The 14,614-nt window shown below is 36.2% G+C and overlaps 1 protein-coding gene across 1 annotated transcript; it reads left to right on the forward strand.

Moving 5' to 3' along the window:
* The first annotated feature begins 10,567 nt into the window (after positions 1-10,567).
* LOC131174020 (uncharacterized) lies at positions 10,568-11,299 on the forward strand. The gene is made up of 2 exons (XM_058137047.1): positions 10,568-10,738; positions 10,907-11,299. Exons 1-2 carry the CDS (start codon positions 10,568-10,570, stop codon positions 11,297-11,299), a joined length of 564 nt encoding a protein of 187 aa, XP_057993030.1.
* The last annotated feature ends 3,315 nt before the right edge of the window (positions 11,300-14,614 follow it).

A 14,614-nucleotide genomic window follows, 5' to 3' on the forward strand; every position in this document is an offset into this window, starting at 1 on the left:
GTCTTTTAATCATGTAAGATGATTAAAATTAAGATTAAATATAGGTTTGACACATGGCACAATGTGATTGGGTCAATTAAACCTAGAGCCAATCAGAAGGTGACATGTGGCAAGGGTTTTAAGTGGTGACCTAGCTATATAAGTATTGTTATGAAAAGAAAAATTATAACCAACTGCTGCCTCCCTTTGTGCCGCCACCCTTGAGGCTCCCATTCTCTCTTCTTCTTCATCTCTCATCAATTCCAAGAGATTAGCAAACAATCTCTTGAATTAAAAATACTAGAAATTATTTCTAGTTTCCCATTTACATCTTTAATCTCTTAAAAGGCAAAACTTAATTTCTAATTAATAGAAAAAGCTTTAGAAGCTATTAAAGGGCTGTCATAGGTGATCTTGGTGTGGACAAGCTAGAGAGACAACATTTGGTATCCTAAAGACGCATCCCAAAGGTGTCAAACACACTACAGTGCATCAAGAGGTTAGTGCACTTATTCTTGATCTAATATAGGGTTCTAAAATTAATCTGATTAATTATAAAATCTTAAATGGAAAATACAGATCCAAAGAAATATTAAAAGGGTTTTAATATATTATTTATCATTGAAATCAAATAGATAAAAAATGAATCTTGCATGATACATGTGACCCTAGGTGAAAAATTTTGAATTCAATGATATAAACTTGTGTTTTTCATGCTTTCGCTCCTTCATTTATATCAAATATAAATTAATTAATTAATCTCTATTAATTAATTTCTCATAATTAAATTCATATTTAAATACTTTAAATATAAATTTAACTTATACTATCCATCCAATAACCTAGATTTGGTTTCAAGCCATGCAAGGGACTTTATAATCTAATTGCAAACTAAACCTATTTAATTAATTAATTAAATTCTTTAATTAATTAATTAAATTCTTTAATTAATTAATTAAATCACATTTAACTTGGTGAATAGTTGTGTATGTGTGTGACTCACTAGGCTCATCACTAATTGGCAATGAGATATGATATTAACTCTTAATATCATCAGAACTCTTTCTTACCATAAATGATTTCTCTAAATCATTTTATGCATCTCATAGACCATGGTTAACATCTAGCATAGCATGCCATGGCCACCCAATTAGTAATAAGGAATACCTAAAATGAACCTATAATCATATGTTACCATACACTAGAATCTCTCTGTTACAAAATCCCAATTCGAGCTGGAGTCATGGTTTATGTTGAACCCCATTTGGTATGAGTATCATGTTCTCTTTAATTCTAGTTCTTGATTAAAAGATTTTCTCATCAGAAACTCTTTTCTGATTAAATCTGTCTGTCCTGTCTAGGAACTTGAAACATCAAGAACAATTAAATGAATATAGGATTTTATCCTTATTTACTCAGGGTAATAGATTCCATCTTGATCAACACCTACCTCCATATATAACTAGTAGGAGCCAACACATGCCCATATACCCATACACAGTATGTCACATCCCGACTTAGCGGGCCCCAGCTCAAGCCCCTCTCTGGGTGGCCATCTTGCCGGCGTACCCCCCTAGAGGCCGGCGGTGCGACTCACAAGGTACTGTCCGCTTTGGTGGAGTTCAATCCCTCGCCTGCGAGCTAGGATTCGAACCCATATCACCTCACGGGTTTGCTTCGCCTCTTACTGCTCAATTGGTAGGCGAAACCGTGGTGATGGAATCTAACTGCGGCAGATTGAACTCCACTGCACTGAAGTGCCACCAGCTTGAGCATGCCTAAAAGATGGAAGCGCCTTTTTATTGTCACACCCGGCTTAGTGGGCCCCTCTATGGGTGGCCATCTTGCCGGCGTACCCCTCTAGAGGCCGGCGATGCAACTCAAATCGGTACTGTCCGCTTTGGTGGAGTTCAATCCCTTCGCCCTGCAGAGCTAGGATTCGAACCCATATCACCTCACGGGTTTGCTTCGCCTCTTACCAATTGAGCTTACCCCGGCCATTTGTCTAAAAAAGTCGGCCATTTGTTAGAACATGGCCTGTGGAGGCTGAGCAGGCTCTGCTTGAGCTGGCGGAGCAGATTCACTCATGCCCCCAGTCTCAGCTGCTGCAGGTGGAGCATGACTTTCCACTTCCTCCTCAACGGCTCTCTGAGATGAAGGATCCATATCCTATTCAAAATAAGAAAGATAAACAGATCTGCGTTAGTGTCACCTCGACTCTTACAAATGCAATGCATGGTATGGACTCAATCTAGGCCCAGAAACGCCTAAACCGTGCTCTGATACCACTAAATGTGACACCCCTTACCCGTGTACAGTATACCAGAGTAAGTAATGCCACACGGTGTACTAGAACACTCTAATATACCTTACTTAATTTGTGTCATGCTTTTGAAGTTAATTTATGAAATATGATTTATTTTAACTATTTATCAAAAGTATTATTCATTTGAGGTTCCGAAGATTTTAAGGAAAATCCGGCGGAGTACCGGCTAAAAATGGAGAAAACAGTTCTTCAGAACCTGTTAAAAACACTTCCAATATACTATTTCATTCATTCTCAACTCCAATATCATCAATAAAACTCAATATCAATATCTTAATAATTTATCAATTTCAGGTCTCAACAATCTTTTCATTTCTCAAAACATCCCTTTCTCACGGTTCTCATATATAAACGACCATTAAATGCTCAATTTAATACCATACATGACCATAAATCTTTATTATTTACATGAACCTCAAAATACATTACATAAATCCCAAATACATATGAGAAAATAAAAAGTTAATTACAAAATGACAAAATGACATCTAGTGTCCTACCAATGCACTGCAGGTGACGAGGTGACACGGACACTGAGCAGAACTGCCGGATGGACTCACCCAGTCTGAGGCCTACTGGGCTCACGATCAGGATCTCCAATACCTACACGTGGCAAAAGCAACGCGCTAAGCAATAATGCTTAGTGGTGCAATAATAAAATAAAAGAAAATAGCAAGAAAACAAATATATAGTGAATGTGTATGATTCATTTGTTTGGTATGGTTATATATACATTAATTCAGTAACTTGGTTCATTTCATTCATTTGGTTACCCAAGTAACCTACACTAGGCGATCGGATCGATAACGGTAAACCGCACTGGGTACCTAGTACCTCGGGCCGTCACACCATCGGTCACATATGTATCTCCGGTGTGCAACGAGCAGCTAACAAGTCAGTAAATAATATCGAGCACAAGGCCAAGTCTCAATACAAAGTCGAATGGCTAAAAGCCATGAAATCACGCAGAATGGCATTTTTGCCATGTGCGATCGCTAACTGAACCCTATTGGCATGCCAAACTATCCAAACCAATCTTGTTAGGTATACTAGGGCATTTGAAACTCTTAAATTTGTCAATTTGTGAATTTCAACTTTTTTGCTGTCACTATTCATCATTGGTCAACAAAAATGTTGACTTTTGGAATAAAAATGTGTACATTGCCTTTGGCACTCCCAACATACCACATTTGGTGTTTAAAACTTGTTGGCATTAAGTGTTAATACCATTTCAAAGTGTAACCCACACAAGCAGAAAATTTCAGTTTTGGTGAGTCAATTTTACTGTTCCATTGGACACTGTTACTGTTGGAATTTGAAGAAATGTAAAACATGAAAGTTGTTCCTTATTTTGTCTAGTTGAATTTCCTTTCTTGAATCACTCCATTTGGAGTTTTGTAGCTCCAGATATGGCTCAAAAACCCAAGCTGTCCGGATATGCATTCTGCAGAAATTTACCATATCTACAGTGCATGAACAGTAACTTGAGTCACTTGGTTGAATGGGTTCTGGCCATAATTTGGGGTAGGTTCCTTCATGAAAGTTGTTTGTCTATGTCTTAACTTGTTGCTGTAAAAATTTCAGGCCAATTGACCAAATATACAGTGAGTTATGGCCAAATGAACAGTTACTGTTCATTTGGCAAATTCTGCAGAATTCAGTGCAGGGTATCCGGATTGTGGCTGAGTTTTGACCCTTTTGCTTTGGTCTTTTGGGCATGGTTTCTTCAGCAAAAATGTGCCATTATAAGCCTAGTTTCATGTCCAATTGGCCAAACACCAATTGGACTACCACTGCCCATGTTACGGCAGTGCAAAGGGACTGAATTTTCAGTCCCTATGCTGCTGTCCTAGGCAGCCTGCAATCCTCACTTTGAAATCTCATTTTTCTGTCCCATTTATGGTCAACACATATAAAATGGTCACTAATTGACCATTACAATGTGCCCTAACAATTTCCTAAGCCAAGTCACACTTTCACCTTTCCAAACCCTAATTTCCATATGAATTTTTACAACATGCTTTAATTAACTATCTCATTCCATAATCACATGCATACATGGTTTAATCTTGATCTCTAGTCCACTTTAAGTCCATCAAAACACTCATTCCCTTTTTATTCAATAGGGCTGCCGAAACTTAGGGCATGGATAGACATAGATTTCATTCATTTTAGTTACAAATTCCTACTTATTCCAAGTCTCTAACATAGAATTTAAAAAGCTTTAGATGTATATATGCACTAACCTTGTTTGGGCAGAATTTCCAAAGCCCTAAACTCCAATTTCCTTCCTCTTGTTGGCTGCCAAGAGCTTGTTTAAGGTGTGGGGTAAAGTTTTAATGAAGAGGGGTTAGGGAAATATGGTGGAATGATGGATATCTAAAGCTTGAAAAAAAAAACTTGAATGGAGGTGGCTATGGAGGTGAATTTCGGCTGGTCTCTTGGGGAGGGTGGCTGCTGCACTTTCTTTCTTATTTTGGTCTTCATTTTGTCTTTTTATTTGTTAGTCAATTGATAGCTTAATTTTGATTGGTTGGTGAGTAAGTGAGTGACCTCATATGATGTCATTTTTGCATTATTTTGCATTTTCTTTTCTTTTCTTTCACTACTCATTTCAAATTTCATTTCTAGTAATGTTTATTCATATTTAATGTTATATTAATTATTTACTCAACTGGACAAGTCGGCCAAAAATCACCTCGGAAGGCGAAATGACCAAAATGCCCTCCGTTTGGCTTAACGGGTCAAAATCGTCTGTACCGATTGAAAAATTTTTCTAGGTATTTTCTTGGCATTCTAATGCCATGGGAACCTCAATAACCCTTCTCTGGAGTCCCAAAAATTATTTTATAATTTCCCCCCAGGGTATAGGGCTCCTCGTTGCGAGAACCGCAACTTACCTCTGGTTACCCATCGCTTGGGCACCGGCTCGTTTGACTTGGTTGTATTTTATTTCTAAAATTTTTACTAAATTTTTCTTATTAATATTTGAGTTAATTATGGTCCCTCACTTAAATTTAATTATTTTTTCGGACGTTCTAGCTGTCCGGACCGACACCGGTCACCGAAACAGTAGAATGTACGGAATGATTACCGGGAGGGTGTTACACAGTACAAGTATGAAAGCAGTATCAAACTTAAACCACCTATATATAAGATAACTGTGCTATCTCAGATCTAAAGATTATATGCACTGATATGATTTATAACAATGCATTGACAAGAGTAAACTCCATGTGCTTGTCATAAATGTCACTGGTTCAGCCTACTTATCATGCATAAGTGCCTATCATATTTGTTATATGGCATGAGACTCACCATTCTATTTTATTTACATCACATATAAATAACTTGGGAATAAATATATTACAATCTTTCGGGATAAGTCATGTCCTTGTTGTGAAGTACCCTCGATTGTGAACCAATTTATAATACTTTGTACTAGAAATACTGTCACTCATATTCTCAACAACTTAAGAATAGAATTTCTAATAAAATATCAATGGACCTTTTCAATTACACATGCATATATTATGTAAACAGAAAAGTAAAAATGCCTTTTATTAATAAAATATGTATAAGAAACATACTAAATGATATGCTATAGGGCATACTACTAACAATCTCCCACTAGCACTAGAGCCATTCATTACAATACCTTAGACCCATCTTCTCAAGATGTCGGTCTAACTGTGCTTGTGATAAAGGCTTAGTGAATGGATCAGCTGGATTTTCAGCTGATATTATTTTCTGCATGACTACATCGCCTTGCCCAACTATCTCTCTGATAATGTGGTAGCACCTTTCTATGTGTTTGGATTTCTGGTGAGACCGGGGTTCCTAATATCCAAACAGCCTCTTTTGCAGCATTTAATGCAGCAATGTGCCCGGCCTCTGTAGTAGAATCTGTAGTCATACTCTATTTGGAAATCTTCCAACTAACTGCACCTCCATTACAAATGAACACATACCCAGAGGTAGACTTTCTATCATCGATATCTGATTGGAAATTAGAATCAATAAAACCATCCAATTGCAAGTCACCACCTCCATAAATCAAGAATAAATTCTTAGTTCTTCTCAAGTACTTAAGGATATTCTTAACAGCTATCCAATGTTCTAAACCTGGATTGGATTGATACCTGCTAGTCAAACTAACAACATATGCGATATCCGGCCTAGTACACAACATTGCATACATCAAACTTCCAATAGCTGAAGCATATGGAATCCTGACCATTTTATCTCTTTCTTCAGGTGTCTTTAGAGACATCTCTTTAGAAAGGTGGATACCATGTCTCACTGGTAATAATCCTCTCTTGGAATCAAGCATGTTAAAACCTTTTAACACCTTTTTCAAGTATAGACTTTGGGATAAACCAATTATTCTTTTCGCTCTATCTCTATAGATGCAAATCCCAAGAATATAGGTTGCCTCCCCTAAGTCTTTCATGGAGAATGTATTTGATGACCATTCCTTTATAGTTGTCAACATACCTATGTCATTACTCATCAACAAAATATCATCTACGTATAAAACAAGGAAAGTGATAGCACTATCACTAACCTTCTTATATACACATGGCTCATCCTTATTTTTAGTGAAACTAAATGACTTAATGGCTTCATCAAAATGGATGTTCTAACTTCTCGAAGCTTGTTTTAACCCATAAATGGATCGCTTTAGCTTGCGCACTTTGGAACCATCTTGGGATTCAAAACCCCTAGGTTGTTCCATGAAAATGTTTTCTTCAATGTATCCATTGAGAGAAACTATTTTGACATCCATCTACCAAATCTCATAATCATAGTATGCAATTATTGCTAATAGAATCCTAATTGATTTAAGCATGGCAACAGGTAAGAAAGTCTCCTTATAGTCGATTCCTTGCCTTTGGCGAAACCCTTTCGCTACTAGCCTTGCTTTATAGGTCTCTACCTTTCCATCAGAACCAATTTTCTTCTTGAAAACTCATTTGTTCCCTATAGGTACAATACCTTCAGGTGGGTCAACAAGATCCCAAACTTGATTCTTATACATGGAATCAATCTCGGATTTCGTAGCATCAATCCACTTTAAAGAGTCTATATCTGACATAGCTTCTTCATCGGTAAGTGGATCATCTCCAAGGATATTAGATAGTGGTGGTTGTTGTGTGCTCATTATTATCAGAAGAACAACTGCAGAAAATAACTAGATTAATTAGTAAATGTATCATGTAATTAACCAAAATGATTATGGTCTTTTATTTAAATTGGTCATCCCACTAACTTAGCGAATCCTACACTTCCACAGTAAGAAATGAAAATCCTAGTTGGATGGATTTCTAGTGGGTGATTAAATTCTTATAATCTTATTGATCATGCTTAGGCACATCCATTATTGAAATTACAATAAAATATAAGTGAGCAACTCCTTGCCCATTACATCTCATGTGAGGTTCAATCCTTTATCTAGCCCCTAATGCTCAAAATCTCAGGCACATCCATTATTGACTTATCTTGCATTAGTTAAGTTGATCCCATTGAGCCAGTAAACATGCAAATAATTAAAATGTTTTGATGCACTATAGATGTAATTGGTATCTTTGTGAAGCACCTAGGACCCCAAGAGTTGTCCCTCTAGCTTTTCCATAGTAAGATCACCAATGGCAGCCCCTAAACCAGCTTCTCAAGCCTTGTCAACCAATTAAAAATTAGGAATTTTCATTTAGAAAGGTTGTAGATGTATATAGGATACTAGAAACAATTTCTAGCAATTTTAATTCAAGAGAATATGGGCAATTCTCTTTGAATTGATGAGAGAAGAAGAAGAGGAGAGGAGAGCACTATAGGTGGTGACACCAATTGGAGAATAAAAGAATGTGTTTATTTTTGTTTCTTTTTCCTTTTATGATTAGGTCATCACTTAAAACCTTTGCCACATGTCACCACCTGATTGCATCATAATTTTAACTGACCTAATCACATTAAGCCAAGTGTTAAAGCTAGATTTAATCTTGACTTTGATCACCTTATATGATAGGAAGACAAATGGCAAACTTATATGGTGCCATGTGTCACCATCTCATGGTGCCACATGTCACCCTATGAAATGACCAAATTACCCTTGTGGCCCAAAATAATGATTTCTCCTCTTCTAATCAATTAATATCAAATATAAATAAATTAATTAATCTCTATTAATTAATTTCTCATAATTAAATTCATATTTAAACACTTTAAATATAAATTTAACTTATATTATACATCCAATAACCTAGATTTTGTTTCAAACCCTGTTAGGAACTTTGCAAACTTATTGCAAACCAAACCTATTTAATTAATCAATTAAATCACATTTAACTTGGTGATTAACTTGTGTATGCGTGTGACTTACTAGGCTCATCACTAACTGGCAATGAGATATGATATCAACTCTTAATATCATCAGAACTCTTTCTCACCATAAATGATTTCTCTAAATCATTTTAGGCATCTCATAGACCATGGTTAACACCTAGCATAGCATGCCATGGCCACCCAATCAGTAATAAGGAATACCTTAAATGAACCTATAATCATATGTTACTATGCACTAGAATCTCTCTGTTACAAAATCCCAATTCGAGCTGGAGTCCTGGTTTGTGTCAAACCCCATTTGCTTTGAATATTATGTTCTCTTTTAATTCCAATTCTTGATTAAAAAGATTTTCTCATCAGAAACTCTTTTCTGATTAAATCTGTCTATCCTGGCCAGGAACTTGAAACATCAAGAACAATTAAATGAACATAGGATTTTATCCCTATTTACTTAGGGTAACAAATTCCATCTTGATCAACACCTATCTCCATACATAACTGGTAGGAGCCAACACATGCCCATATACCCATACACAGTACAAGTATGAAAGCAGTATCAAACTCAGACCACCTATATACAAGATAACTATGCTATCTCAGGTTTAAGGATTATATGCACTGATATGATTTATGATAATGCATTGACAAGAGTAAACTCCACGTGCTTGTCATAAGTGTCACTAGTTCGGCCTACTTATCATGTATAGGTGCCTATCATGTTTGTTATATGGCATAAGACTCACCATTCCATCTTATTTATATCTCATATAAATACCTTGGGAATAAACATGAATACAATCTTTTTGGATAAGTCATGTCCTGTGTGAAGTATCCTCGATTGTGAACTAATTTATGATACTTTGTGTTAGAAATACTGTCACTCATATTCTTAACAACTTAAGAATAGAATTTCTAACAAAATATCAATAGACCTTTTCTATTACACATAAATATATTATGTAAATGGAAAAGTGAAATTGCCTTTTTATTAATAAAACATGTACAAGATACATACTAAATGATATGCTCTAGAGCATACTACTAACATCAAGATGGGCAGAAAGCCATGTAGAAGTATTGAGGAAGGTCTTTGAAAGGCTAAGGAAATATAAGCCAAAATTGAACCCAGAGAAATGTGTGTTTAGGGCAAAGTCAAGAAAATTATTGGGATTTATAGTTAGTGAGAAAGGGATAGAAATTGACCCAGATAAAAGTAGAGCCATTCAAGAAATGCCATCCCCAAAAATAGAAAGGGATATACGTAACTTCCTTAGAAAATTAAATTACATCTCAAGATTCATTTCTAATCTCACGGCTAAAGTTGAGCCAATCTTCAAGTTACTAAAGAAGAATAACACCACAAAATGGGATGACGCTTATCAGGAGGCCTTTGATAAAATTAAGCAGTATTTAACAATCCCACCTATTTTAATTCCTCTGACAGCTGGTAGACCATTCATCTTATACATGGTAGTTCATCAAACCTTTATGGGTTGTGTTTTGGGGCAACATAATGATACAGGAAGAAAGGAAAGAGCCATTTATTATTTAAGTAAAAGGTTCAATGAATGCGAATCACGTTATTCATTTGTAGAAAGGACTTGTTGTGCATTAGCTTGGACAGCACATCGACTCAAGCATTACATGTTGAACTACAAAACTTGGCTCATCTCTAGGATAGATCCAATCAAGTATGTCTTTGAAAGCCCATTTATACTAGGGAGAATAACAAAGTGGCAAGTCATGCTCTCACAATATGATATTGTCTATATGACAAGGAAATCGGTAAAAGGGAGTGTGATAGCAAATCTCCTAGCCAAAAATCCAATCGATGACTATGAGGCTTTAGATTTTGAATTCCCTGATGAACATATTAATGCAATAGATGAAGAATTATAAAGGCAAAATGATGTGTGGCAGATGTATTTCAATGGAGCTGTTAACCTCTCTGGAAGTGGGATTGGGGCAGTATTAATATCCCCTGACGGAAAACATTTCCCAGTAGCAGTCAGGCTGAGATTTAAATGCACTAATAATGTTGCTGAATATGAAACCTGTGTGAGTGGCTTACAAGCTGCTATTGAGATGAAAGTAAGTAAGTTAAAAGTATATAGAGATTCATATTTGACAATCTATCAAGTGAAAGGAGAGTGGCAAACTAGAGATCCCAAGCTAATCCCATATCAGAAATATCTCCTTGAACTGATTAAGAAGTTTGAAGAAATCTCATTTACTAATTTAGGTTGTGATAAAAACTAGTTTGCTGATGCCTTAGCTACATTAGCAGTTATGACTCAAATGGAGGAAGGGCAAAAAGCACAATTATTGCAGATAAATTTAAGGGATGAGCTAACATACTATCTTATGATGGACGAAGAGATAGATGGGAAACCTTGGTATCATGACATTCAGCAATACATCAAAACTAGAGAATATCCACCAGGGGCAAATAAAAATGAAAGAAGGATGATCAGGAGGTTAGCATTAGGGTATTTCCCTAGTGGTGAAATCATGTATAGAAGAAATTTCAATGGCGAATTGTTAAGGTGTGTGGATGCTAATGAGGCCAAAAGGATTCTTTTTGAAACCCATGAAGGAAACTGTGCCACGCATGCCAATGGACATATGATGGCTAAACAAATCTTACAGTGAGGATATTATTAGATCACCTTGGAATGGGACTGTATTGAATACCTTTGAAAATGTTACAAGTGCCAAATTTATGCTAACTAGATAAACGTTCCTCCTTACTAACTTTATAATTTAGTAGCCCCGTGGCCATTTGCAATGTGGGGCATCGATGTTATTAGTCCAATTACTTCGAAAGCTTCCAACGAGCACATATTCATTTTAGTAGCTATTGATTATTTTACTAAATGGGTTGAAATTGCCTCATATGCTCATGTCACTCAGAATGTGGTCATAAAGTTTTTCAAGAACAACATCATCTGTAGTGTGACACCCCTTACCCGTGTACATTATACCCGAGTAAGTAATGCCACACGGTGTACCGGCACACTCTAATATACCTTAATTAATTTATATCATGCTTTTTGGATATAATTTATGAAACATACTTTATTTAAGCCATTTAGCAAAATTTTTATTTATTTGAGGTTCTGGAAATTTTATAGAAAATTCGGCGGAGTACCGGCTAAAAATGGAGAAAACAGTTCTTCGGAACCTGTTAAAAACACTTCCAATAACAAATTCATTCATTCTCAACTCCAATATCATCACTAAACTCAATATCAAGATCTCAACAATTTTTCAATTTCAGGTCTCAACAATCTTTTCATTTCTCAAACATCCCGTTCTCAGGGTTCTCATATATAAACAACAATTAAATACTCAAATTACTTCCATACATAATCATAAATCTTTATTATTTACATGAACCTCAAAATACATTACATAAATCCCAAATACATATGAGAAAATAAAAATTAATTACAAAATGACAAAATGACATCTAGTGTCCTACCAATGCAATCGCAGTGACGAGGTGACACGGACATCGTGCGTAATCGCAGATGGACTCACCCGATCCGGTCTACTGGGCTCATGATCTGTATCTCCAGTACCTACGCATGGCAAAAGCAACGCGCTAAGCAATAATGCTTAGTGGTGCAATAATAAAATAAAAGAAAATAGCAAGAAAACAATTATATAGTGAATGTGTATGATTCATTTGTTTAGTATGGTTATATATACATTAATTCAGTAACTTTATTCACTTTCATTCATTTGGTTGCCCAAGTAACCTACACTAGACGATCGGATCGATAATGTGTAAACCGCACTGGGTACCTAGTACCTCGGCCGTCACACCATCGGTCACATATGCATCTCCTTGTGCAAATGTAATGCAACAAGTCAGAATAATATCAGGCACAAGGCCAAGTCTCAATACAAAGTCAGAATGGCTAAAAGCCATAAAATCATAGAATGGCATATTGCCATGTGCAGTACTACTAACTGAACCCTATTGGCATGCCAAACTATCCAAACCAATCTTGTTAGGTATACTAGCGCATTTGAAACTTTTAAATTCTTCAATTTGTGCATTTCAAGTTTTGGTGTCACTATTCACCTCATTGGTCAACAAAAATGTTGAATTTTGGATAGAAAATAGGTGTATTGGTTTTAACACCCCAAACATACCACATTTTGTATTTAAAACTTGTTGGAATTGATTGCCATTTCCATTTCTAACTTAAAACCAAGAGGGCAGAAAATTGTAGTTTTGGAGCCTAAGTTTACTGCTCCATTACACACTGTTACATTGGAAATTTGAAGAAATGGCAAACATGAAAGTTGTTCCTTATTTTGTCTAGTTGAATTTCCTTTTTTGAATCACTCCATTTGGAGTTTTGTAGCTCCAGATATGGCCCAAAAACCCAAGCTGGCCGGATTGCCAATCTGCAGAAATTACCATATCTACAGTAACATGAACAGTGACTGCCACTGCCATTTGGGTTAGGTTCTGGCCATAATTTGGGGTAGGTTCCTTCATGAAAATTGTTTTTCTATGTCTTAACTTGTTTCTGTAAAAAGTTCAGGTCAATTGACCACATCTACAGTGAGTTATGGCCAAATGAACAGTTACTGTTCATTTGGTCAATTCTGCAGAATCAGTTGCAGGGTATGCGGATTGGGGCCAAGTTTTGGTCCTCTTGCTTTGGTCTTTTGGGCATAGTTTCTTCAGCAAAAATGCGCCATTATAAGCCTAGTTTCATGTCCAATTGGCCAAACACCAATTGGACTAACACAGCCAAAGTTATGGCTTTGTAATTGGACTGAAATTTCAGTCCATTTGCTGCTGTCCTAGGGCAGCTTACACCTTGACTTTGCCATACCATTTTTCAGTCCAAATTGTGGTCAACATACCTCAAATGGTCACTTATTGACCATTAGATTGTTCTTTAACAATTTGAAAAGCCAAGTCAATTTTTTACTTCTCAAAACCCTAATGTCCAATGCCATTTACCCATAAACCTCAATTAGCACCCTAACTCAACATCCATGCATATTCACACCTTAAACACCATTTCTAGCTCACTTTAAGTCCATTAAAACAATCAAAACCATTCCTCTATTAGGGTTGCCAAATTCTTTGGTGGACATACACATGTATTTGTTTCATTTATTTCACAATTTCTCATCCATTACAAGCCTCAATCATGGAATTAATGAGTTTTAACTACATATATGCACTAACCTCCTGTAGGGAGATTTTTCTCAAGCTCAAAACTTCACTTTCCTTCTTCTTCTTGGCTGCCAAAAGCTTCCCCAAGTGATATGGTCAAGGTTTAATGAAAGGGGTTAGGGAAATATGGTGGAAATGATGGAAATCTAAAGCTTGAAAAAGCTTTAATGGAGGGTGGCTATGGGACTAGGGTTTCGGCTGCATAAGGAAGGGGGGTGGCTGCTGCAATTTTTGGTTATTTAGTCTTCATTTAGTCTTTTTATTAGTTAGTCAATTTATGGCTTAATTGTGATTGGTCAAAATTTTCTTAATGACATCACCATGATGTCATAAATAAGCTTTTTCCTCATTTTCTTTCCTTTCCTCCACTACTCATTTTAAATTTAATTTCTAGTAATGTTTCTTCATATTTTATGTCATATTAATTATTTACTCAACTGGAAAAGTCGGCCAAAAATCACCTCTGAAGGCGAAATGACCAAAATGCCCTCTGTTTGGCTCAACGGGTCAAAATTGTCTGTACCGATTGAAAAATTTTTTTAGGTATTTTCTTGGCATTCTAATGCCATGGGAACCTCAGTAATCCTTCTCTGGAGTCCCAAAAATTATTTTATAATTTTTCCCCCGAGTCTAGGGCTCCTCGTTGCGAGAACCGCAACTTCCCTCTGGTTACCCATCGCTTGGGCACCGACTCGTTTAACTCGGTTGTATTTTATTTCTAAAATTTTTACCAAATTTTTCTTATTAATATTTGAGTT

The sequence above is a fragment of the Hevea brasiliensis genome, chromosome 15 (genome assembly GCF_030052815.1).
Source record: "Hevea brasiliensis isolate MT/VB/25A 57/8 chromosome 15, ASM3005281v1, whole genome shotgun sequence".
Classification (NCBI taxonomy): domain Eukaryota; kingdom Viridiplantae; phylum Streptophyta; class Magnoliopsida; order Malpighiales; family Euphorbiaceae; genus Hevea; species Hevea brasiliensis.

What these genes read in the sequence shown, in the direction of transcription:
- LOC131174020 (XM_058137047.1), top strand. Translation starts at nt 10,568, where the DNA reads ATGTATTTCAATGGAGCTGTTAACCTCTCTGGAAGTGGGATTGGGGCA. An exon ending in AAGCTGCTATTGAGATGAAA is followed by an intron (nt 10,739 to 10,906) that starts GTAAGTAAGTTA and finishes GATAAAAACTAG; the next exon opens with TTTGCTGATGCCTTAGCTAC.